Source organism: Geospiza fortis, unplaced genomic scaffold (assembly GCF_000277835.1).
Source record: "Geospiza fortis unplaced genomic scaffold, GeoFor_1.0 scaffold112, whole genome shotgun sequence".
Lineage (NCBI taxonomy): Eukaryota > Metazoa > Chordata > Aves > Passeriformes > Thraupidae > Geospiza > Geospiza fortis.
Window position 1 is genome coordinate 29174041 of NW_005054298.1, and position 25750 is coordinate 29199790.

The following is a 25750-nucleotide window of genomic DNA, read 5'->3' on the forward strand; positions in this document are numbered from 1 at the left end:
TTACATTGTTACCAGGGGGACCAGGTAGACCACGAGCACCAGGGAAACCAGCAGCACCCTAGAAGAGATTAATACTTTTGTTATTTTCTGAAAACTGGAAAAACAGGAACAAATTGTTTTTTACATACCTGCTGTGTTTAAATTATAGTCATGTTTTGTTTGAAACCTGAATTAATTGTCCTGATAGGGAACAAAAAGTCAAATTTTTTTTTTTTTTTGGTAAGAGGAGGTCATATATCCTCCTCAAACTTGAGTTAATGGGATTTGAGATAGTTGGCAAAGCTGGCAAGTAAATGTAATAATTGTTGAGATAAGCCATTGTAGAGCTTTGGGTCATTGTGTCAAAAGCTATTTTGGCACCTTATATTAAAATCAAGGTAATCCAGATCACTAAAGACTTCTACTTTAATTAACTACTTCTAGAACACCTTAAATATTTGTGAACTGTCAATACTATAGTAATTGAAGTTCTTATTTTTCATTTAGGTCACACTTGTTTTAATAAATAGAGGCATTTAGCAGTGACTAAGTTGGAGAGATACTCACAGGCCCACCAGGAGATCCACGGTCTCCTTTTATTCCTTGGGGACCAGGTGGACCCTACATGGAAGGAAGTAGATAAAGGAAAGGATTTGATAAAGATTAAAATTATAGCAAGTGCCAGTAAGTTTCAGGCAGTTCATCTCCTTGCACTTAGGCCCACTGAGGCTGAGGGAGGGCTGAAGAAACCTCTCCATAGCTACAAGGAACAGCGAACACTTACTGGGGCACCAGGGCCACCCTGTGGACCAGCTGCTCCAGGGGGTCCAGCCTCTCCTCTCAGACCAGGGGGGCCTCTTTCTCCTTTCCCACCAGGTTCCCCATTTTGGCCCTGTAGAAAAATTATAGTGTTATATAACCACTCAAAATAAAAAGCAGATGATACTGTGACAAGAAATGCTATCCAGGTACTTGTCTGAAGGGAGTTTAAATATTAAATGAAGTGTGAATGCAGTTGAACTCTACTGCCCTACCAGTGCAGGAGGAGAAGGACAAAGCCATGTTGCCCTATGTGTGCCTGAGCTGTGCAGGAAGAGCAGTGCAGACACTTACTGGGGCTCCAGGGAAGCCAGCAGGCCCAGGGAGACCTTGTTCTCCTCGTTCACCCTGTGGAAAACCACATGTCAGCAATGGAAGATGTTAGAAAGATAAACTTCACTTTAAAAGTTAGAGAATGCTGCTATTAAGGCTGCTGAAGTTTCTTTGTCTTACCACCTTTGGAGAAAAACCCCACACATCTGATCCAAAACAACTTTTCTCCAAGGTACTAAACACAGCTGTTCAGCAATTAACTGATAATTGTCTAAAATGTGGTAAACTTAACTCAGCTACACCTGTATGAGCCCTGAGTGTTCAACTGAGATCCCAGAGTGTTAAATATAAAAAAAATAAATACAAAAAAGAGTATTTTTGAAAGTTTACTTAACTTTAAATCAAGATGGACATGACTATTGCTCACACTCCTGCCTTGCCCTGTCACCACAGCCCTCTGACCCCTTTGCAACATTAAAAGCCCTGATTTTCTGAAGCCTTTAGTCCAAGAATCAACACGAGCTGAATGTGCTTGGTTTATTTACAACCCAATTTACAAGTATTGCTGATAGGTTTGGTGCAGCACTGATACCTAAAGCAGGCCAGAGGAGCCATGGTAAGGTTATACAGGAAGAAAAGTTTTGTCACTTACAGGACCTCCACGGGAACCCACTGGGCCAGGGGCACCTGCTGGGCCAGTCTCTCCCTGCAGGGAACAAGGATGGTCACGGGTGTTTGTCATCTTCCCCTGAGACAGCCACCCCTGGGACTCCTTACAGTCCAAACCCCTTTGTGAGGATGCTTTACCTTATCTCCAGGTGGGCCGGCAGGACCAGGAGGGCCAATGGGACCTACATTGCCCTAAACAATTGGAAAATGAGAAAATTACGTATTTTGTATCAAAACATGACAATGTTAACTCTTCTGTTTTGGTCAATAGTATTTATGTTTCAGTGTAAACAGATTGCCAAAGATACTTAAATGAAACAAGTGTACAGTGCCAAAGTGCATTTGCACACCACATTTTGGAGTGATGCTCTGAAATCACACCATTTTGCAGTGTGAGAGATCTAAAACTGAGTAATTCCTTTTTTTTTTCCCCACCATCCAAACCTCATCCAAAACCACCTGAAATTAATAGATCTCTTTCGCTGGTATACAATAAAAGTGACCTGTTGCCCTAATTTTCAGTCAGATAGTTGATCCACATTTCTTCAGCATCTCCTGACAAGCTCCCTGACTTATTTCTTTCTTGAAAATTTAATCTGGACCTTATGGTGTGAAATAAATTTTTTATATTTCCTCCAACTCAACCAAGCTGCATTTGTATATTTGTCATCCTTCATTACTTTCATGTATATACTGCCTGCAGGTAGTGATTTGATAGATGTATGTATTTCAAGTGGCTATTTTATGTGTATTTGCTATATAGATGTATAAATATATCATATTTAGTAACCTGTAGGAATATTCTGTATGAGAATATTTACTGCCAATGTCTTTTTGTGATTCATTATAACATCAGTCAGGTAGATCTTCTCTTTCATATGATTACTTTCCTTCTAAAACATTGTCCCAATCTTTCTCCAAAAAATTCCATTACATTTACCCAAGGAGTAGTAACCACAAAAACCAGTATTAGGCCTAATTTAGTTTACAAACCCAGTTTTGCACTGCTGGAATGAAACACAATGAGATAACAACTGTTGCTGTTGTAGACGTATTATTCAGTGCGAGGTTACTCCTGTTCTAAGAGCTGGCTGTGTAAAGGTGATGGATAAACTGTTGGATGTTTAAGTACTCACTCTCTCTCCTCTTGCACCAGGAAGGCCGTCAGCACCTTTACCACCAGGTTCTCCCTGGGAAGTTTAAGACATAAAAACCATAAGCAAAAAGGAAGCATGAGGAGGGGAACCTAAATGGGGGGAAGGATCTCATACTGAGGGTCTCTCAGTAGCCAGGTTTCCTTGATGAAACTGGGGATGATGTTTTGCCCAGTATTCAGCATCAGATATTACATCCTTTGATGAGGAAAAAACCCCAAATTGATTCAAAATGAACTCCAGGCAAAATTGCCTTCCCATGGTATGTGATGTACCCATCCCCCAAGAGACCCAATGCAGCAAAGTATCTAGCATGTATTAAACTGAGGCTCCAGGCCAAATTGCCTTTCCCATGGTATGAACTATTCTCATCATTAATTAGATTAATTAGAACAGTTTTGATGTACCCATCCCCCAAAAGACCCAATGCAGCGAAGTATCTAGCATGTATTAAACTGAGGGAAAACCCCATATTTTTCAACATCTAGGACCCACATCCCATTGCTAAATCAACAGTGCTGCTACACAGTCTGGCCCTCTGAAATCAGCCAAAGTGAAGACATGGACAAACCCAGTGCCTTGTAGGACACTAACATTAAATCCACATAAAATCAAAAGTGTGTGTGTGTTACCCTCTCCCCTTTTGGTCCAGGGCTTCCAGAAGCTCCTCTTTCTCCTGGCATTCCCTGTAAGCCAGGCAGTCCTGTGCCTCCAGGGGGACCTGGTGGGCCAGGAGGACCCTAAGGAGTACCAAAAAATTATTAGAAAAACCAAAATTAACCCAAATGGTAGCAAAATAGCAGAAAAGGAAGACATTCTGTGGGTACCTTGGCACCTTCTGTGCCAGCAGGACCTGGTCCACCTCTTGTTCCAGGAGGTCCTGGAGGACCTTGTGCACCACGTTCTCCTGGGATACCATTTTCACCCTGTGATAAAAAATGGGTTATTCTTTGTTTTCAGGCTCATATTTTGTTAATTAATTTATGTCATTACAAAATTTGCTTCATTATTTACCTTAGGGCCTGGGAATCCAGGTCCTCCAATATCACCTTTTGGCCCCTGGTTATGAGAAAATAAATGTAAGTTAGCCATGAATTTTACTTTGCTGCTCTGAGGAGAGCTGAGAGCTGTCTGAATTTGAAAACGTAATTTAGCAAGAACTTCTCATTAATTTTTTGTTAGTCGGAAAAAAAGGGAATTACTACTTACTGGTTCTCCAGGCTTTCCATTCTCTCCAGCTGGTCCTGGTCCACCAGGCAATCCCTATATGAAGGAACAGTAGTATCCATATTACACAGATAAGTTATGCCTTTTCCATCTTCAGGTTTTTGACTTTGACACAAAGATGTGTGGCCAATTCACTCCTTGTAACTTTTGTCAAGTGGTTAATATGTTATATTCTATTATATTCAAAATATGATGATATCTGGCACTCCAATATAAATGTTCAGATACATTTTTTTAAAAAATTTTGTGTATTTGTGTTAGTCTACTAAAAAGAATCAGAAAACAATAAACACACAGCACCTGAAGGCCAGGTGGGCCTGCTGGTCCTGGTTCTCCTCTCTCTCCAGAAGCACCCTAGAATCAAACAAATGAGGAAGAAAATCCACGAACTTGCCTGAGAACACTTCAATATATAAACACCTCCTCACCACCTCTAATCTACACCTCCTTATTGTGACCTGATGATGACATTGCACAAACTCAAAAACCAATGTATGTTGGTGTTGTGGTATTTGCTCTTTTCACTCCAACTCTTAGATGTGATTCAGCAGATACATTTTAACTTGATAGGAGTTTGAAATGCCATAAACATTAAAGGGAGCAACAATTCACTTCTGCTTGAAAAGACCAAGAGCTCTAAATTGACTTTTCATTTAAATCTACACCAGGTATACCTGACTCAACTTTCTCCCACCAAAGTTTGGAATATTTGTTCATTAAAACAATGGCAAAGAAGAGCTCTTTTATTTGTCTTCATAAAAGGACATTTCTTCATATCATTAAAAATATGTTCCTTCTGCTAAATTCCCAGTGTCTATCTGTACCTGCCAGACCCCTGATCATTGTCTCACATGGGCCCACAACACTTACACTAGGTCCTGGAGGACCTGGAAGGCCAACATCACCATTCTTCCCAGCAAGACCCTATTCAAAGACAAAATTAGGCTATGGTTAGAGAGTGATACCACTTTTGTAAGACTCATCAAATTATTATTAATACCGTGTCATTATTAAACAAAATATTAGCAAAACTTACAGGTGGTCCAGGTGGTCCACCAGGGCCTCTTTCTCCATTCTTGCCTGGTGCACCCTTACAAAAAAGAAAGACTACATTTGAAATACTTGTTTCTGGTCAGTGGAAAACTAAAACCAATCTAAAGCAGCAGCATGAGCTAGCCTCACTGTGGAGCAATTCAGTTTAACATTTGACTCACCAAGCATCAGCATAGAAGAGGAGAAATCCCACTCACCTCATTGCCCTTAGGGCCAGGGAAACCCATCACACCTGGCTGGCCACGGGGACCTGGAGGGCCAGGTGGGCCAGAGCGTCCAGATTCACCCTGACTGCCCTGGGAAAAGCAAAAAGAAAGGAAGATGTGGCATCTGTGAGGTGAAATAAAGCAATTCCCAGGACTCATTCAACGTTGAGTGAGGGGGAGACACTGCTCAAAACTCATTATGTGTTCTGTACTGCAACTGTGGCCCGTCTACTCCATATTTTACACAGCACCAAATGACAGAGTTTGCACGCTGCTCTTGCAATGATGCAGCATAAAAAGGGCTCTGGTAGTTAAAGCAAGCAGAGAGGAGGGAATTAATCCGGCTGTGATAACAACCTGTCATGTGGATACTGTGGGATTAGGGTAGGGCTGGGTCAGCAGGAGGACTGGGATAAAATATTTGCACAGTGTACGTACAGGAGGGCCAGGTTTCCCATCGCTTCCAGGGCTTCCTGGAATTCCGGGCAAGCCCTGCAAATTGAAGAAAAAAAAGAGTGTTATACTTCAGTTTAAAATGCACATTATAAAGTTTCAATTAATAAATATGAATATATAAAAACTATTGCTTCTTATCATCCTCTTTAATAAAGATTAAAAGTCTTTCCATTTCCCTCAGTCTGTGAAGGGGGAAAATTGGAGAAAACAAACAAATTCTGTCATTATGGGTTTATTGTTTTTTCTGAGAGTTCTACATAAGCAAGCATCGGGCATTAATCAGCTAGCACAAAAATTTCCTTTCATTATGTGGGAAGAAAACTATATTTAGATGCAAAAAAAGGAGTTCAACAATTCTGACTACACAACTCTACCAACACAATGTGCAACATTTTTCATTAACTTGTTGAAATTCCTAAATATTATTTCTGTTCTATTTTAAATAGTTCATTTTCCTTGCCAATAAAATCTTCTTTAGCTCCTAAAGGCCTGCAGTTGGGCTTTTGAATGTCAATATATTTGTTGTTAGGAGTTGTTAATTCTTAGTACAGTTCCTAGAATGTTGTTCCATGCACACTTAGATGTTGTCTGCACAATAGGCCATCTCTGAAATCTTACTGATATGTACTGTAAAAAACTGACCAACAGCTTATTTGCTCTAATTACAGCTAAGCCAAAAATATAGTACTCAGGTATATTGAAATACTTAAATTAATTTCTAATTTAATTATTTAAGTCTATTTACATAATAACTGAAATAGAAACATATTTAAATAAAACCCCTCCATTGCTAGAATGTAGTGTTAGAATTTGCTGAAATGTAAAGAGCTAATCACCCAATGCTGACTCACATTAGAGGCATTTCTCATGGCAGGGCCTGGCATGCTCTGGGAGCCTCCCAAAGCTGCCTGACTCCATTGTGGCAGTGTCCTGGGAGTGCCCTGTGACTCTGCTCCGTTACCCATCCCACCATGAATGGATGCTATTACTGCCTAAAGGAACTCATAGAAAGGATTTCTGGTTGCACTCCTCTATCACATCAGCTCAGATGAGTCATCTCTAACAGAGTTTATCCCCTTTTCTCAGGGATGTCCTGTCTTACTCTCATTCCAGGAAGCCCTGGGCCTCCGTCTTGTCCACGCTCTCCTGCAGGTCCGCTGGGGCCAGGGGGGCCTGGGCTGCCACGCTCACCTGCAGGACCCTGGAAAGAGATGTGGAGATTCACAGCAAGGGAATCAGCATCGTATAGAATCTGAAATTGTCCATCCAAATTCACATGGATTCTCCAAAAGTTTGGAGGACTCCTTTGGAGGAAGACTTATACCTTTTCGCCTGGAAGTCCATTGCTACCGGGTAAGCCACGGAAGCCAGGGGAGCCCTGCCAGATAAAAAACAAATTATGGATCACAGGCAGTATGACACAGGTAATAGCAACTAGCAATAGCCCTGCCAGATCAAAAACCAACTATGGATCACAGGCAGTATGACACAGGTAATAGCAACTGGGTTGTCTTCTAAACAATTTACCATTAGACTTAGCTTTATGAAAAATAATGGGGGAAAAAAAAGATGAAAGTGGCATTTCAGTGTAGTAAGAAGGACTGCAGACTATTTTGCGTTTGATTTTAGTGTTCCTGTTGAAATTATACCCTGTCTTCCTTTATTTTTAGCTGTCCCTGCATCATTATTTATGAGATTTCTAAAGTACTATAAAAAACCAAAAATCACATTCAGTACTGACAGTTATTTTCCACTAATTCAATACTGAGAAGAGCTCTGTTAAATTGTTTTAATATATTTGCTACTATCTTTATAAAAGAAATTTGAATAATAAATTGTATTTTGCAACCCCCTTTATATGTTTAATATGATTAATTAGTTCACTATGCATCTTTGGTTTACTCATAGCTTCAGCAAATATTGCAATCAATTATTAAGTTAGGATTTACAAATAGATCAGCACAATTTCCTTTGTTTCTGATGGGAACAGAAATCTAAAATTTGTAATGGTGCTGCTATTTATTTTGTTGAATAAAACAGTTAGTGGATTTCTCTGTGAGAATTATTAATTTTTTTGAAAATTATTTAATAAACTAGCCAAAAAACTTGTTTGCAGTTGAAATATTAGAACACAGAAGACATCCTGACAATATTGTTGTTATTGATGATGCAGATGTATTAGCAATAGAGATGTTGACACAAAGATGTATCTTGAATGTAGAAGAATTTACATCAATTTCACTTTCCAGAGCAGATTGTTTATTTTTGTTAACTGAGAAGTCATTTTGAAATTCTGATTATTTGTTCCCCTTGTAGATCTCATAGTTTATGATTACTTCTCAGCAAAAATCTTTTGGTAAAACTTCTAGATATGCAAGATAACTGCTTCTTCTATATCAAAAACTGAAAGAAATTAATTTTTTTCCAACTGAGATAGATCCAAGAGGTGCAATTCAGAGGAGAAACTAGATAAGAATTCTTCCCAGTTTTGTAACCCAGTTTCACATCTGGAATTTGCTGAGAAGATATATGGAGCCAAATGTCCCCTGGAAGTATTTTGAACTTCAGAATTTTCTGTGTCTATCTTGGCTCAAAAGGTCGTGTACCACAGCTCACCCTTTCTCCAGGGGTACCAGGTACTCCGTTCTGCCCGGGTTCTCCATTTGCACCTCTCTTCCCTTCCTCACCAGGAGGCCCAGGAGCACCTGGGGTGCCGTTTTCACCCTGGAACAACAGAAACCAAGCCCATCAGTGAGTTAGAAGTCTCCAAAAAACCAAAAAGATTTTGTATGGGGGAAGATTCAGGGTTCAGGCTTCCTTGAAAGAAGTCTCTGGACACATTTTGAAATCACTTACACGCTCGCCTTTTGGGCCTGGATCTCCTTTTGCACCATCCTTACCAGGGTCTCCCTAAAAAGTAGAAAATGCCATTAAAATTATGGGTTGCAGCTGGGTGTCATTCTGGAGCTACTAGACACACTGAAATACTAGGAAGTAGGCATGATATTTCAAATTATTGACTCCTTTTTTTATTTATCATTCTGCAAAGGAAGCAGCATGCGCTGGCTGAACCTGTAAGTGGAAGCCCAGGGATGCCTTAAAAATGCAGTAAAGGAAAGAAATTATACAATCTTAAACACCATTGAGTAAAATTTGATGTCTGTTCCTGAGCTATTTCAGACATCATTGAGTCTTTTGTTGAAAGTCCCCGAATATTTTCTCTGACAAAGAGCTACATGTGGTGTAAGGATGTAAGAAAAGGGCCTGCTGGGGTAAGTGACAGTGAAAGACCAGGTACAACTCGGGGTTTAGTAGACTGTGGACTCAGCCCTTGGGAATTAAACCAGGTGAAAATAAGATTGTAAAACAACAGATTTTGTCTGATGAAGCCAATTTACACAAGCAGTATCTTTGTTGTATCTGAATTGGTAGATAATTTAGGAAAGCAGTTAGGTATTATCACCATATTTATGTATAATCTTTATATATAGCAATACCTACATGTATGAAACAAAATATGTTATATATTTATAAAAATAATTTCCCATTTTCATAATAAAAGATTTTATTAGACTATTTCAAGTAAATAGAAGAAGATCAATGGGTTTTTAAAAATGGTATCTGTCTTACTTCCACCATATTTGTTGGTACAAGCAGTGTAAATACCATCAATAACTCACCGGACTGCCTTTTGCCCCAGGGTTTCCACTTGCACCTGGAGGACCTGGCAGACCACGGCCTCCTGGCAGACCAGGAGCACCAGGAATACCAGAAGGTCCCTGCAGAGAGACAACGACAGACAGAGATGAAGAGAGAGCGGCATTGGTGGACTCTACCCAGTCCAAACAGTGACCCTCACCAACAGAGTGCAGCAATGGCAGAGATGTGGAAAGTACCCACCATTTCACCCTTGTTGCCAGGGCTTCCAGCTCTTCCAGGAGGGCCCTGGAAAAATAAATTTAACAGAGTAACCAATGCTGCTAACCCAGGAGCAGAACAAAGGGCTCTGTGAAGAGCAGGTGGCACAGCACCTCTCAGGTCCCAAGTGCTATTGATGTACCTGAGGCCCAGGTGGCCCAGCATTTCCCTGAGGACCAGGTTCTCCCCTCTCTCCAGGACTACCACTAACACCAGCAGGACCAGGAGGACCAGCTTCACCCTATGGAAAAAAACCCAGTAAAATGAGAAAATGAAGGCATTTTAGTCATCTCCAGGGCAATCAGCATTAAATTAATGGTTTCTACCACTTGGTGGTGTTTTGTTGTGGGCATTCATGAAGGTGATGAGGATTGGGTTTGTCTCATGCTGCATATAGCACATCTGTTCTAGGCTTGCAAATGGTGTAATAGCAGCCAGGAAAAGGAGGGCTCATAAAATAATGACGTAGAGTGACATCAGCTGTGTAACTAGAGAAAGGACCAAATCCCATGTGGTTCTGTGTCTTTAGTTGAATACCTTAAAACCTGGAGAGCCTGGAAATCCTGCGGTTCCAGGGGGACCTGGGGGACCCTTAAAAGAGAAAGAAATACTATTAATGCAAAAGGTAAAAGCCATATGGAATTAATCTTAAGTTAAAAAAGGCAGTCTGATTATGAGATTTTTCTCAGAGTAAGGAAACACCTGGAAACTAGCAAATATAAATCATGCTGTAAAAGATGAGATTTGGCTAGTCCTAAAATATCACACCTACATCTTAGTTACCCTGACTTTTGCATGTTCAGCTGAATTTCTGTGTTTTAAATTTAAAAACATGAAATCTATCATTAGGGAGATAAAGTTATAAAAAACTTTCAAAATTTGTTCTAATTATAAAAAAAGAAGGAGGAAAAAGCCAATGCAGCTGCTACGCACCCAAGTGGACATGCTCAGGTTTCTAGGCAGATGGAAAAGAAAAATATTTGCCAACTCCAGACAGAAGAATAATATATTTGATAAGATCATTCAAAATTTGATCTTCATGTAGTTCAGCAATTCCATGCATCTATATGTTCTCTGAGAATAATCTGGGTTTGGATTTTTGCATTTTCTGATCTACAGTGTTAAAGCTCTCCTATCGCCCTGTGTCCTTTAAGTATATTAACCAACACAATGAAATATACACAATTGAAACACAATTAAATATAATGCTCATTCTTGAACAAGTGCACCCCAATTTTGAGTTTGCTGGCACTGCAAAACATCTGCTAGAAGTAATTAGACTAAAGCAACACAAATACTGAAAGTCAAAGTTGCCTTACAGGTGGGCCTGCTGCTCCTGGAGATCCATCTTTGCCATGGGCACCCTACAGAAAGAAGAGAGGTGTTGGGTACAGAGCACTACCCTGGACACAGAACCCACATCCTTTCATGTCCATGATTCAGGGATCATATTTTTGTGTCTGTTCTTTCCCACTTAGTTGACTAAGACCCAAGGATTCCTTTAATGAGAAATTCCAAAGCAATAATTAACTAAATATTTTGTGAAGGAGTATCCAGCATTTTATGTGACTTGCACTGTGACAGGAAGATGTAAAAATACATTCCTATTAAATTTCTTAAGGAAATAGCAGCTACATTCACATTGTGTGTGTGAATGAGTAAGATTACAATAGATGTGTACTTCAAAGTAACAGTTACTTCTGATTCACATAAAACACTAAATTTCACTCCAAAAACCTGATGAACACTGACGACTTAAACCCTGTTTCCTGTCTTATAGCCGTATGAGACCAGACCTTCTGCTCAGGTTATGCAGTGTCTGCACAAACAAGGTGCTGGCTGCAAACTGCTTTGTTGATTGTGTTGAATGCTATGAACTAAGAATTTGTTGATTGTGTTGAATGCTATAAACTAAGAATTCCTTCAGAATGAGGGATGTACCCTCTAACCTGTCAAAGGGGAATTTTCTCATTTCCCACAAGTTACTTCTGAGATTGTATTTTTTCCCTCTCTCTACCGTCCCCTGCCTCTCTCTGCTTCCACTCCTCCTCCCTGCTTCTCCTTGCAAACCTGAGCTTATGCTGAAACACTGAACTCTTCCTCAATGTGTAATCTATTAATTTCAAAAAGTGAAACAGGAAATAAGATGGTGAATGTGTTGTGGGTTAGAAGTGTTACATCTTTAATTGGGGACTTAAAAGTTCTCATGTGAGATTTTTTCAGATGCTATATAGTTTTTTACTCCTTTACATTACAACTGCTTTAAGGAAGTAGGGAATTCTCAACATATCGAGTCCAAATATGTGCTCCCTCTGGGTAAGAGCAATGTCTGCAATTACTTACAGGGCCACCAGGATTCCCAGGTCTTCCTCTCTCTCCAGCTGGACCTCTTGGTCCCTAGAAAACATTGTAAAAATGAATCTGTTGAATGGCTTCTGAAATCAGATGGCTGAGCAAAGAGACATTGCTCTTATTTGTATAACTCACTATGGTCCGCTGCAAGTGGTAGAGTAATTAAAGTTAAAAGGATGAGGAACAACTCAGCTAACATTTAAACACTCCAGGATGCACATATTTACCGGTTGGCCTGGTGCTCCATTTACTCCAGGAAGACCAGTTTCACCCTGTTACAGAGAGAAAAGAAAATTAACTTTGGTGAGAACACTTTTTGGTTTACTCAAGGGGAAGATATGCAGAAAAAAGCCCAACTTTTTATCCCTTTCTATGGGGTGTTGGGTGTCCTCAGCATGAACTGAGTTCTGAGAAGTGTAAACAAGTGTCAAATCAAAAATTAAACTGGAAATAAAAATCAGAAAGACTCGGCTTTCAAAATACTATGTAGGAAAGTCAGATGACCAGGACTTGTCCCTTCATTTTGGTATCTCATGTTTATTATGGCTGGAAAATTGGGACATGGTGTGGTTGTGAATGTCTACCTCCTTTGGAATGATTAATATTCTTTTCATTGAGGTATTAAATGGGTTTCTTTAATGCTTATTGTATTTTAATAATTTTTTAAGATGTAAAGCACAGCTATACAATAAATAATGGGGTTGTTACTCTACCTATTTAGAAAGATGACACTCTAGATTTTTACCTTTGGACCAGGAGCACCACTGTCACCTTTGGCACCATCTTTTCCATCAAAACCCTGTGGGAAAGTAAAACCATATCTGTGAATTTTATTCCTCTGGCATTCTGGAAAACTTGATTCCTCTTGGCAAAAGATTAAGCCCCCAAAAGAGGCATATTTTCAATAATGATGCTATCAGCTCTTGGAATCCTTCTTAGCATTAGGGATGGAGCTCTACAACTGAGGCAACCAGAAAAAACTTGAATCTTTGTTATGGAAGTTCAGATGACATTGTGCAGAAATTAACTTCAATTCTATGATTCAGTCTTGGAAATGACTGAAAGATCACAACTGTGCAACACTATCATTCAAGGAGAGTAACAGACTCAGCTATAGTCAATACACTCAGTACTTACTCGTTGGCCTTTCATCCCAGGCATCCCAGGCATTCCAGGGTGTCCTTTGTGACCCTAAACACATAAATATAGAAAGATTTGTAAAACATGCACTTCTTGTATGAAGGGCACAAGCCAATTTTTGTTATGTGTCATGTTCACTTGACTAACTTGACATGGGAAAACAAAACCTATGATTAGAAGACCATTGTTATTGGGAGATTTTCCATACCGGTAATCCAGGGATTCCACGATCTCCATTCCTGCCTGGTCTTCCTGGTTCTCCCTGTTGAAAGAAAATAATTTTTTTAGTGTTTTGTTATTGCTTGACTTACTGGCAAAGCACCAGTTGTGGTAGAACAAGGTGAGTTGGAGCAAGCAGGTGAAACTTCCACCAAAGACAGTGGTGGTCTTGCAAATCCTCTCAGGGTGACAGTTCACTCTGTCACTGCCTTCTGGAAAACAACTGCCAGAATTTATAAACTCAGCCTTTAACAAGATTCTAGTTAATTTCTAAGCTACTTCAAGACAACCTTTAGCAAGAGATGATCCCAGAAAACTTATTTTTCTTGTCCTCTGTTGTCTTGCAACTTAATGAACTTTTTTCTTCCCATTTATTAATAATGGGATGAATAATAGTGAACTTACATCTTTTCCTGGTGGACCAACTGGGCCTATCATTCCAACAGGGCCTGGAGGTCCCTGTAGAAAAGTAATTAATATTAACTACAATAACAACAAATATTAAGTCTTCTTCAAGCTAAAAATGCATTAGGCATCACAAATATTTGTACATTTGACATGCATCATAATAAACAACTAGGATAAACTGCAAAATTTCCATACACTGCAGAGGTGCCACAGATTCATGCTTTTAAGGTCAGGTGTAACATACACAGTACTGAATGGGTACATACGGGAGGGCCAGGTTGTCCTGGTTCTCCAGGGGAGCCCTGGTATCCAGCAGAGCCCTGGAATGCAGCAAAAGACTCAGTCAAGATGTGAACAGCTACATGCACCATTCCACGGTGCAGTTATATTTTATATAATTATATATTTTATATAATTTCCCATAATTGTAAGGAAAACTGTAGTCAGATCCATCAACAGATTACCAAAGGTGAAATTACCAGAAACAGGTAGAACATGCCTCTGCGAAAACAGAATTAATCTGCTCTTCTAAAAGGAGATGGATGTTGAAAAACTCAGACCCTTGGTGTGTTCACTGAATGTGTATCCCACTTTCCTTTACCTCCTGTTAATATTTTGCATGGATAGACATTTGGGAATGTCAGCAGGATGTCAGGCAGTGGCATGTCTTCAACTAATGTTAACTGATAGCTCATGGACTTGCAGAGATCTCAAGGGGTACACAAGGATTTAAGCCAGCACAGTATATTGACCTCAGCTCTTGAGTCTTGGTTATGGTACAGCCCAAAATGACATTTATGCATAAAATTCTTGAGCATAGTATCCAGATTTATCAGCTGAAAAGGTGCTTAATATTTATGACAGAGAAAAGGAGGAGCTTATGTAAAAGAATACAAGATGATTACGAGAAGATTAATGTTACTTACAGGAGGACCTGCATGTCCAGGTGGGCCAGGGGGGCCACTGGGGCCAGGGGGTCCTGGAAAGCCACTCTATGGCATAGATTAAAAAACAGTAGTTACATTAATGTAATACAGCTATGAAACTTAATATAGTTGCAATAGCCATGAATAACTGTGAAATAAACTTTTACATAATTAGTTCAGAGAAAAATCCTCGGTGACCTGCACTTGGTGCAGTAAAAAGGAAGCAGCAATATATTCACACAGTGCTGAGGAAATACATTGTCTAGTTGTCCCTTCAGAAAAGGCTTCACTGGGTTGCTCCTTGCTTGGCTAACATACTCCCAAGGTATTTTCTGAGCTGCAACTTTTCATTTTTGAGTCACTACTGCCCTTCTCTAGACCCCAGAGGGATGCTCAGAACTCTGCTTTTCAGCTGCCTGAAGGGGAAGAATAGAAAGGAGAACTGAATTTCTGTTAGACAGAGGAAATGAGTGTCAGCTTCTCTGCCATGTAACTGAGCTTACTTAGCCCAGCACTAGAGACTCATCATGACCTAGGGATACACTGAATTAAGGCTGTACTTTTGTTATAGTTAGTAAGGCAAGCATTTTCACCAGTGAAATATTTTCTGAGCTTTAACAGTACGAAGCCATAAGAAAGAAATGAGGTCTGAACTAATCAAAACCTCAATATTTCTACTTCTTGTAGCAACAACCACAGAAGCATTTGATACTGCAAAACAGAAAACACTTGTAAGTTAGCACAGTGGTCTACTGCAGCTATAGGGGGTTCTTTAAAAGAAAGCTTTTGTTAAATTAAACTCTTCATGTGTTTCCTACAGCCAAAAGAATCACATAAATGGATGATATGAGGATCACTGTGTGCTGCAGTACTGGCAGAATATTCCATAGTTAATATTGCACAGAATGTGTTTCACAGGATATTGTCATATTGTGTCAGAAAAGGTCATGTACTACAATTTCATGAACCTAATTTTCATAATACAAGATTATCAGTATTGCTGTACTATACTGGCATATGTAGGACAGTACACTACTATACAACAAAAAAAAATAGTATTAGTTCACAGTTGTCTTATGTCTAAAGAAGTGTACCATGTTAATATTTGCTATTTTCTAGGACAGAAATACAGCAAGAGGCAGAGCTGTGAGGGTTTGGGAAATGGGGCTGCCTCTGACGTATGAATAGAATGAGCAGTCCCTGTTAAACTCATTGTTAGAACTCATTTGAAGTAGCTATAGATCCAACCAGAATTAAAGTCTTCAACTCATCAACAGCTATCAACCAATTAGACATATGGCCATAAACAAATGAGATATAATCTTTTTCAAGTTACACACTGAGGAAATAAACTGATAGTTAGGGATGTGCTTGCTGCTAGAATCTCCAGACTTTGAACAGAGGAGCGTCCTCCAGTTAGAGAATATGCTCTGGTGGAAGGAGACAAAGACAATATGTGGAGGTTACGTGGGCAAGTGAAGAGAAACTGTGATGTAAAACACAAAACCAGTCTACAAGTGGTGTAAAGCCATGGGAATGAATGCAGCAATGGAGAGATGTGTGACTGAGGAAATACCAGGCACAGTAACCACACACAGCCAATGTTGCTACTATATTTTATTGTTTTGCTAATATTCCAAATTATTTTGGAATAAATTATTATTTATTCCAAATTATTTCAGTTATTCCAAATTATTTCAAAATTGGTACTATACTACAATGTTGGTACTATATTTTGTTTTGCTAATATTCCAAATTACTTCAGTTTGGATATTTATTCATTAGGAATATTTAAATTAAAATGGATAAATTTATAAAATAATAAAGAAATTAGTCTATGTAATGAAAATGATAAACATTATTTAGCTCTAGTGATTTCAGCCACATCTGCCTGTAACTGCTGGAACTTGCTGTGAGGTCATGTATGCTATGATGCAATATAAAAGCCCTTATGACCTGAAAATATACAGACAACCCTGAAGATGTTCTAGGGTGCTCAGTAAAGTAGTTTGGTGGTTTTTTTAACCTGAGTCCAGGAGTCAGAGCACAAGAAATCACTAATCACTTCCAGAGAAAAAGCCAAAATAGAGAGGAGTTAACCACAATTGTTAACTGAAGGTGCCTCTGTTATCTGCCTAGTTCAGCACATCCCATATTAAGACACCAAGTAGCAGAATGTAGATGGCATGACAGCTGTGGGTGAAAACTGTGAGGAGTGAATATGAATCAATGAATAAACAAGGAAAAAATGGATGGTTGAAGAAAAATGCATGGATGATCATATTAGCAAAAGAAGGAGGTAGAAATAGATGAAAATGAATGCGAGAAAATAATGACTATATTTCAAGAAAAAGAGCTGTTGTGATTAGTAAACCTAATTTCACAAGATGATCGAATGGAATTCCTCTCCTCTCCTCCCTCCATTTTCTTGGAACTGCCTTACAATGCTGCAACATGTGATACCCAAACCATGTTATGCAAAATTGGGCTGAAAATAGTGATTATGCTTAATGAAGCACAGCCAATTTCCAGTAGCAGCAATTCACCACACCCTCTCTGTAGCAGATTGCCTGAATCAAGGACAACTCATGTTGAATAACTCTAAACCCCAGTGCCTAAAAGAATAATGAGGTGCAACATTCAGATTTATATTACACATGAAACATAGCTCAGTTACAACTCTTTGAGGCAGTCCATGCTTTTTCTCACTTAAAAACCTGAAAATCTTGGACCAGGTCTAGCAGGCAGATACAGCATCCTTAGTACACAGTCTAAGTAGCTGTGGGTAAAAAAATGGTAATTGTAAAAAGAGAGAGTGAAAATATTTTGAGTTTTGGAATGAATAAAGTTTGTAAGAAGGGTTTACTCACTTGTTATCAGGCAAGTTTGAAATGTGGAAAAGTTAACAAGTATGGAATATCATACTCAGTAAAGACAAATGAGATACTGAGTGGGTGAAGGAAGATTAAAAGGAGTGGAAGAGGTAAAAATTGTTGGAAGGAAGGGAAGAAGTTAGTGGAAGAATATCAAGTAGATAAATGAAGAATGTACATGACACAGAAAAGGAAAAGTATTTAGGTAATGTGAGAAGGTGAATCACAGACAGAGATCAGGAAAAGGAAGGTAAGAAACTGGAGAAAGAAAGTGAAAAATAAAAAAATCCAGATAATCTATAGCTACTTTCTAGAACAGTGTTGCTGGACAAACAGGTGCCTTACATCACATTCAACTTGCAGGCAATAATTAAATGAAAGTTTATATTATTAGATAAAAACCAGGATACATACACATCCAAGGTATAATCTATGAGCAGAAAATGTGTTCTTTAAAAAGAAGAAAGGACAGAAAAAAAAGCTTTATCATCTTACAATGGGTTGTGGGTACCCGATACCAGCTCCACCAGCCTTCACATCATAGGAGTCATACTGTGGAGAAAAACTCTGTAAAAGAAATAGAGAAAAAAAAAGAAAGAGGAAAAAAAAAGAAAAAAAGAAAGAAAAAAAAAGATAAAAAGAAAGAAAAAAAAAAGAAAAAAATGCGATTGGTACAAACCAAGTATTTTTTTATAGTGGTATAGCAAATGCATGAAAATAACTCATTTGTATCTGCTGAGTAGTACTAGCTTGACCTATAGCTGCCATATATTTACATAAGAGAAGCCCAGCCAGTGTCTTCTTTCTGAGGTCATGGTGACATTACCTCCCCATGCTGGGCACATCCATTTTTCTTCTTGACAGCTGAGCCTTAGCTGAACCACAAAATTACCTTTCTCTCTCCTTTTACTCTGGTTTGACTCTTTCTTAGCTTCTTTCACTAGTTTCTCTGTCTGTCTCTTTTCTGTTGGACTTGGTTGTCACTCAAGGAAGTTGATGAAATATTTGTTGTTGCTCCAAAGAGCACAGCTGTTTATTATTATCATTATAATCTTCCTGATTTCTTTTAGCTGTGCCTAATGAACAACTCATTTCACATGAGCAGACAGTCAAATGATGTGGCATTAGCGCAGCGATGCATTATTGGCCCACAGGTGGTTGATTAGGAAGGGTTGAACCTGTGCTGTTCCCCCAAAGCACTGTGGATCCAGCTCCTGCACTGACCAGGTGCAGGACTCCTGTGCTCCTGTCAGGATCCAACAGCACATCTTTGATACAGGGTTGGAATGGGAGGCTAATTCAGCCTGTTTTCCTCTCCTGTGTTTGCCTCTCCAAACCCCACACCAGTGTCGCTGGTGTGTACTGGGACTGTGCCCACAGCTCAGTCCTGCAGAGGCATCCCTTTCAGGATTAAATAAAAATGAGACATCTTTCCTCACTTTCTGGCTTACCTGGGAATGGGAAGTGTATATGGAAGTTATAACCAGTGTACTCAAAAGTAGCAATGATTTCAACACACAGTATTTATCAGCTTTGTGCTAAAGAAGTCCCATCTTGTAACCCTGGGCTTGGTGGCCTGCATGGATGGCAGTGTCACACTGTAACAAAGCACTGCCTGGGGCTCACTGCCAACACACTTCCATTACAATCAGCTTTCTTGCTGGGTGTGCCCAGCTCTTCTGAAGTGACTTCAGCACCCAGTGAGCCAGAAATAAAGAGGCACCATGACAAATAGTACTTGCATGGCACTTCCCTGCCAGCAGAGGAGCAGCGCTTCTGTCTAGTCTTGTTGGAATGTTCTGTTATTAAACACGAATTGATGAAACATAGGAAAGTAGGAGACTTTCCTAACTATTAAGCTTATGGAGAAATCCTCCCTCACACTCTTTCTGATCAGATTATTTCTGAGTTACAAAAGTCCTTCAGCAGATCTGGCCCCAAAAGTTTAAAAAATAAGGTAAGGCAGAGATTTAATTGCACTCCAGAGAAATTTTATGGACAAACCCTCAAAACAACAGCAAAATCCCACCTACCACTCATCTCTGTTTCCCAAAGGCACAAGTGGGATGGATGCCACCAAAAGCAAAGCACCTGGGAAGGTGCAGGGGACAGGTGCCTACAGCATTTCTTTGCATAGCTATGAGCACCAAGGGAGAAACTGAACATAACAATGACTTACACCTCCACTTATACTGGGACATGACTGGCAGATTCCTGGGGGCCCAGGAGCTCCAGGGCTCCCTGGCTGTCCTGGTGGGCCAGGGGGACCATTTCTGCCTGGAACTCCAGGAGAACCCTGCAAAGACACAAACAGAGCAGATACAGATGTTGTCACTTGCCTCCAACTGCATGGACATGGAGGGACAAACCTTTACATTCGTAACAAAGGCTGTGTATCTGTGGTGGGAAACCTCTCCTAAACAAGGCCACAACCAAATATTCAGGGAAGACAGACAAAATTCACACATGGAAACACTTGGTTAATGGAACCTTATTACAACTGGTACACATAATCAAACACATCAGAAATATTTAGCAGTTCAGTTCCTGAATCTGAAATTATTACTGCTAGTAGAGTCTGAAAGATTTTTTTTCCTCCTTCTGTAAAGAAATATAACAAAATATAACAAACATGATACAGTTTGGACTAAATGTTGCTCTTTTAGTTTAAATTTTTGAGAGTGATGTTGAAGCTAAAGCTCCAGTTCAAATAGCTATATGGTACAGTCCTGCTGCAGACAGTTCAGACATAAATGAAAGCAGGATATCCTGGCAGCTTGAATGGGGACTGCCCATTATATATATAGCACTAGAGGAATGGGGTCTTGATTTTGTTCCTTTCCTTAGGGGAAAAAAAAAAGCTGCACTTACAGGGTCTCCCTTGGGGCCTCGGCTGACTACTCCAGGAGTCTACAAAAAAAAAAAAAAAAAAGAAAGGTAATTAAATAAAAAAACAGAATCAAAATAAAACAAAAAAGTTGCACACATTAGAGCAAAATGCTTAAATATTTGATATCGTTTTCTCACATGAATTCCATTAATGCTTATTCAGTATATTGAAAAGCAGTAGGGTTTTTGGTCAGTCAAGCTACTATTGCTTGGGTAATTTGTAGAATTACACCTCCCCTAGAGGCAAGAACATGACACTAATGAAGTCAGTACAGATTTGCCATTGAGTGCAATGGGGACAGGATTCCACTGTGGAATGCTGTGATGATTTTCTTGTGTCCTTCTCACTCCAGCATGTGAAGTGTGATGAGCTAATTTTAAATTCTCAGATCTACTGCTGCAATTTATTATTTTTCAATTAATAATTCAGTTATATGTTATTACCTGGATTTTCAATTTTTGTGTTCAGCTGCTACCTTCAGTAGCAAAAAATATTCAGCTGAAAGGATCTTGGATCTTTCAAGATGGCATTTCTCTATACACCAGCCAAGGTCATCAGGACAGCTTCCACTGGCCTGACCAAACTCCTACATCAAAGAGAGAGGCTGGGGGGAAGAGTTCATGTGTTCTTCATTATGAGGAACTCCAGAACTGAAGTCTCTAAACAAAGAGAGGGAGGTGTACTTGAATCTTCAGCATGCTTGTCTATACAACTCATTTCCACCTCTCAACATGTTCAGTGAAGTAGCTCAGGGGACCCTGGGAGCAGTGGAGTACTGCAAGTAAGGTGCAAATAAGACTAGGTGGCATATCTGTGTGTGACATATCTGTGTGTGATATTCCATGTGTAAACAGATGTGCTGTAGAGCTGCAGAAATGCATCTTCTCTCTCTTCCTCACATCTCTTTCACTCTCTTGTTTTGTAGATAAGGATTTTTAATGTGTCTGTGGCAACCTAGGTACTTGAACAAAACCTCATGGATCTTTAACACTGGTGAAATGTTCAGATAAGCTGAAAGCTCAGTATAGCTGGCTCACTCACTGGAAGACTTAGGAAGGGGGCTTGGCATGTACTAATGTTCTTGATTTTCCTGAGGCTAAGTTGCTGCAACTGGTTTGTATAATGCTGGTGTCTATAAAAGGATGGTGATAAATTAGGTATGTACAGTATAATCACCTTTCCTTTACAGGGCATTAAGTCAGCAATAAGACTGCAAATGGAAATTCACTCTGTGATGATGTAGAATTGGGTTGATGAGAAATGAAGACTCAGAGATGCTATTAAAGTTCTCTATTTTTCTTTGACTCTGTGTTGGCATTATTTTCATGCATATGGATTGAGTAGGAAGTCAAAAATAAGGTGTTTGCATTATTCCTATGCTTTTCCGTAAAATGAAAAATGTAATGCCTAGTTGCTGCCCTCTGTCCATTTCTACTATTTTGGTGCCTGTTATCTACACAAAACTGAGTTGGAAGACTTAATATTATCAGCTGCATTGTCCATCCTAAGTATTTGCCTAAATTCAGAAAGTGGCATTGAAAAGAAAAGCATTTAAGAGCACCTAAGCCAAAATGATTTGAGGTTGACGTGCATCAAGAAGGCAGCAACCAAAGAAACAGCAGTGAGAATAAACTTACTCTTGGAGGTGGCGTTGTTGTTTGTGGACAAACTGGACAGCACTCTCCAAAAGGGATCTCTGGGTTAGGGCAGTCCAGCTCCTGATCGTCACAGATGATGTCATCGCAGAGAACAGATCCCGAGTCGCACACGCAGATTTGGCATGGCTCTGGTTTCCAAACGTCCCTGTCAGCATAAGCCTGTCCAAGATGGGTACATCCTGTGACTGGAAAGAGAGAAAAAATTTGTTGGATATTATTTCAAATGTGTTTTCCGAATTACTAATGAGTAATATGAAAGCTGTTGGATAGTTTGTTTGTTTTCCTGGTTCACGCATGTGAAGTAAAAGGCTAAATACTGCTCTTCAGGCACTGGGCGATCTGTTACATTAATTGCAGAGTCTGCTCTGAGTTTATAAACAGACATCAGTGGAAACCTCCTGGAGCTGAGCCAAAGCCCAATTAAATCTCTGATAATCTTCTGTCTTGAGTAATTTTAGCGTCAGGCAGAATTACTGTCTAATTAACAATCGAATTCTCTGCTGCAGCTAAAGAGTAAACGTGCCTAAGCTCTCCAGCAAGAGTGCCACTGGCTCCATGTGCCAACAGGAGCACTTGCACTTGGATTTCGGATAAGCCATCTGTCCAGCACCAACCCCTGTCTCCAACATCTTGCATTAATAGATGCCACCAAGGGGCTTCAAAGAGTTTTTTGAAAGCCAGCGTATGTGACAGATCTGAAACAACGCTCGCATTAATTGCCCAAATGGTTTGCAATTATTGTATCAGCTGGCCTGCTCAAATGTCACAAGTGTCTTGTTTTCAGAAAAAAGGATTGTTCATCTGTAATATTCATGGCTTTGTGAATTCCTCCCAACAGCTATTTTACTGATCAAATCTGTTATAGACTATGAATATGAAAAGGTTGAAAAAAACTGCCTTGACACATTAAATTTTGGGATGGTATTTTCCTAGAAAAACCCAATCCAGACAGCCAGGTCATTTAAGAAGCCAATGTAAAATAACACTAAGAGCATCTGAGTTTTACAAGCTCATTTTAAGTTTTGTAGATGTTATTAAAGTCTTAGATTGCAAACATAAGTATCACTGAATGTCATGAATAATTTAATAAGATTTTTTTTCATGGATAATTAAAAATAATTCAGTTTATAAAAACAACATTCTCGAGAAAGAGCTATTTTTGTGCCTACATCATTCTTAAAACTTTAATATGAGGATAATTTACTTACTATACACCACTCTTCAAAAAGAAAAACAAAATGACAAATCATTTTGTAAATGATTTACAAATGATGTGATTCAAATCTTTGACATTAAAATTGCCACTGGCTCCAGGCAGAAATTTCTGAATATCATCAAACTGTAATGGCCACAATTATCTAGTATGAGACTGAGCCCAAATTTATTGCAGTTTGTTCCTATGGGTTATGCAGTCCCCTTTTTTTTTCCTTCCCTGCATCTTTAATCTCTGTTTTTATCTTTCCACCACTGCATTAGCACCCTGGTCTCTTTTTTCCCTTTTTCTTCCTCTCTGTATTTGTGGGTGTGTATTCCCATTCCACACCAATGTTCTTTGTCACACTTAGATGTGTTTCCTTTCTTCTCATGCTTCCTCTGCATTTCACCTTTCCCATACGACATAACTTCCCTTTTCATCTTCTACAAATCCTTTCATTTTGTACCGTAGCATATCCCCTTTTTTATTGCCATGTGCTCAATTGAGCTTAGTTTGCCCCTTCTGCTCCCTTCCCACTTTCTCACTCAGCTGGTTTTCCCTGATCACATGGACCTGGCATTTTCCTCTGTTTCACCCATGGAATTCATTACTTCCTTTGAGCTCTGGAAGGGCAATGGGGAAAACAATCATAGCTCCCTGAGGGGAGAGCCAGAGTGCAGATCTTGGGGCAGAACACCCGATGGCACAGGAGAATTTATTTTCCCAGCTTCAATCCTACTACAGGCTGTCCTTGTCCATGTACACCATCTTGTGTTATTTTTCCACTTTAATTATAAAAGAAGGAAACACAAAAATGTTAACTTGTTAAGGCTGGCACTCCTTATGGTCAAGAGTTGATTTTGACCACTGTCTTGATTAGAACAACAAAGCTTCAAAAACCCTTTCCAGATATTTTCAAGCCAATATTTTTTTTCTTTGCTTGATATCAAGCTGGGATCCAGTATTTTACCTTCCTTTTGCAACACAAAAAATCTTAACATGGAAAACCGTCCAATGGCATATGAAAACTTACTCCCCTCAGACATTCTCTATCACTTAGAAACTCAGATTTTCCTTTTCTGTCCCTTTTGGGCCCCTCTGGAAACTTCATATTCTGCACAAGAGAGATGGAAAAGAGCTGCCCATTTCCAGGACAGCCTCTTCCCCACACCCACATGTCACAGGGTGATGGCATCAGAGGGTGCTCCTTCAAAGGACCTAACAGTGTGTACCTCTGAATAGGGTGTAGACCTCCTTCTTTAATCTGCCAAGCTAGAGCTAGTTTCTAAAAACATTGCTTGGCTTCCCAGTCCTCACCCCACAGAACCATATCCGTGGATCCCAGGGAAATTAGCTGATTCTCTGCTTATTAGGTGCTGACTGTTCCTGCTAGAAACATTTTCCTCCTTTTCACAAACTAGGATCCTGCTGTGGGCGCTTAGGGAAAAAACAGGCTGCCCAGTCTTGACAAGGCTAATGACAAATGTTTCCTGACAAACAGGAAGGCTGAAACATAGAAGTGAAGGATTATGAATGAAATCTTTATAACCCCTGAAGTGACTCAAGAGAAAAACCAAATCATAGAGTGGCTCATTGCACACATGGAACCCTCGAAAGCTGTGTGCTGTGGGAGGCAGAGCCTCAGCAGAGCTGCTGGGGAGGTTAGAGCCTGTGAGCTGTCCTGGAGGAGTGGTTGGATGCACCCTGGAGAGCATGGATGGGCACAGATCCACACCACCCAGAGCAATGGACTGCTCAGCTGTCATTCTGCTTGAGCACCTATCAGCTCCACAGGTGCTGGAACCATAATAAGGAAGGGGAGAAATTCCTTTTTTCTAGGGCAACCCATAATTGTTAAGTAAAAATACCATTGTATGGACCTAAAAGAACTTAATTCTGTTACTGTTTGCACTTGTATATACAGTTATATGAATTGCATACACATGCAGTGAGATGTATAGCATGCACATTTTTCTGTGCCCAGATGCGTTTGATTAATTGTAATCTGATTTTCAGCTCCCAGTATTGCTTTCTTAGCCTTTCAAAACCACAAATTTTTAAACGATGTGTTTAAAACAACAAGGTCCCTATTTACTAGGAAATTCATATCCAAGGATTTGAACATTCCTACATCAAATTTTTCATAATTCTTACTTCTTTTTCATTGATTTGTTTTGTTGTTGGTTTTTTTTTTTTTTCAGAGATGTGATCTTGCTGCCTTACAGCAAAGAGGCCAGCTCCAATGAGGAGCAAAAAAAGGCCATCTTTCCCCTGTTTTTGCACTGCTAGTTAATAAAGATTCTGTTTTCAAGACAGAAGCAGTCTTTCCTCAGTG

General features: G+C 39.6%; 1 protein-coding gene across 4 annotated transcripts in view; it reads right to left on the bottom strand.

The window, feature by feature from the left end:
* Positions 1-25750, bottom strand: part of COL3A1 (collagen type III alpha 1 chain) — a 49172-nt gene that overhangs the window by 8896 nt on the left and 14526 nt on the right. The window contains exons 2-38 of one of the 4 annotated variants that reach the window (XM_031059072.1): positions 22200-22405; positions 20544-20582; positions 19852-19968; positions 18168-18224; positions 14800-14865; positions 14140-14193; positions 13871-13924; positions 13455-13508; positions 13244-13297; positions 12852-12905; positions 12334-12378; positions 12098-12151; positions 11074-11118; positions 10292-10345; positions 9897-9995; positions 9737-9781; positions 9517-9615; positions 8693-8746; positions 8453-8560; positions 7161-7214; positions 6939-7037; positions 5819-5872; positions 5372-5470; positions 5158-5211; positions 4992-5045; positions 4422-4475; positions 4104-4157; positions 3909-3953; positions 3722-3820; positions 3527-3634; positions 2877-2930; positions 1879-1932; positions 1724-1777; positions 1093-1146; positions 764-871; positions 547-600; positions 5-58 (exon numbers count right to left, since the gene is read on the bottom strand). In XM_031059072.1, coding sequence (XP_030914932.1) covers positions 5-58; positions 547-600; positions 764-871; positions 1093-1146; positions 1724-1777; positions 1879-1932; positions 2877-2930; positions 3527-3634; positions 3722-3820; positions 3909-3953; positions 4104-4157; positions 4422-4475; positions 4992-5045; positions 5158-5211; positions 5372-5470; positions 5819-5872; positions 6939-7037; positions 7161-7214; positions 8453-8560; positions 8693-8746; positions 9517-9615; positions 9737-9781; positions 9897-9995; positions 10292-10345; positions 11074-11118; positions 12098-12151; positions 12334-12378; positions 12852-12905; positions 13244-13297; positions 13455-13508; positions 13871-13924; positions 14140-14193; positions 14800-14865; positions 18168-18224; positions 19852-19968; positions 20544-20582; positions 22200-22405 — 2564 coding nt within the window. Of the gene's footprint in view, positions 1-4; positions 59-546; positions 601-763; positions 872-1092; positions 1147-1723; positions 1778-1878; positions 1933-2876; positions 2931-3526; positions 3635-3721; positions 3821-3908; positions 3954-4103; positions 4158-4421; positions 4476-4991; positions 5046-5157; positions 5212-5371; positions 5471-5818; positions 5873-6938; positions 7038-7160; positions 7215-8452; positions 8561-8692; positions 8747-9516; positions 9616-9736; positions 9782-9896; positions 9996-10291; positions 10346-11073; positions 11119-12097; positions 12152-12333; positions 12379-12851; positions 12906-13243; positions 13298-13454; positions 13509-13870; positions 13925-14139; positions 14194-14799; positions 14866-18167; positions 18240-19851; positions 19969-20543; positions 20583-22199; positions 22406-25750 lie in introns of all 4 variants that reach the window. The other 3 variants (XM_031059074.1, XM_031059068.1, XM_031059076.1) reach the window with 3 other exon arrangements.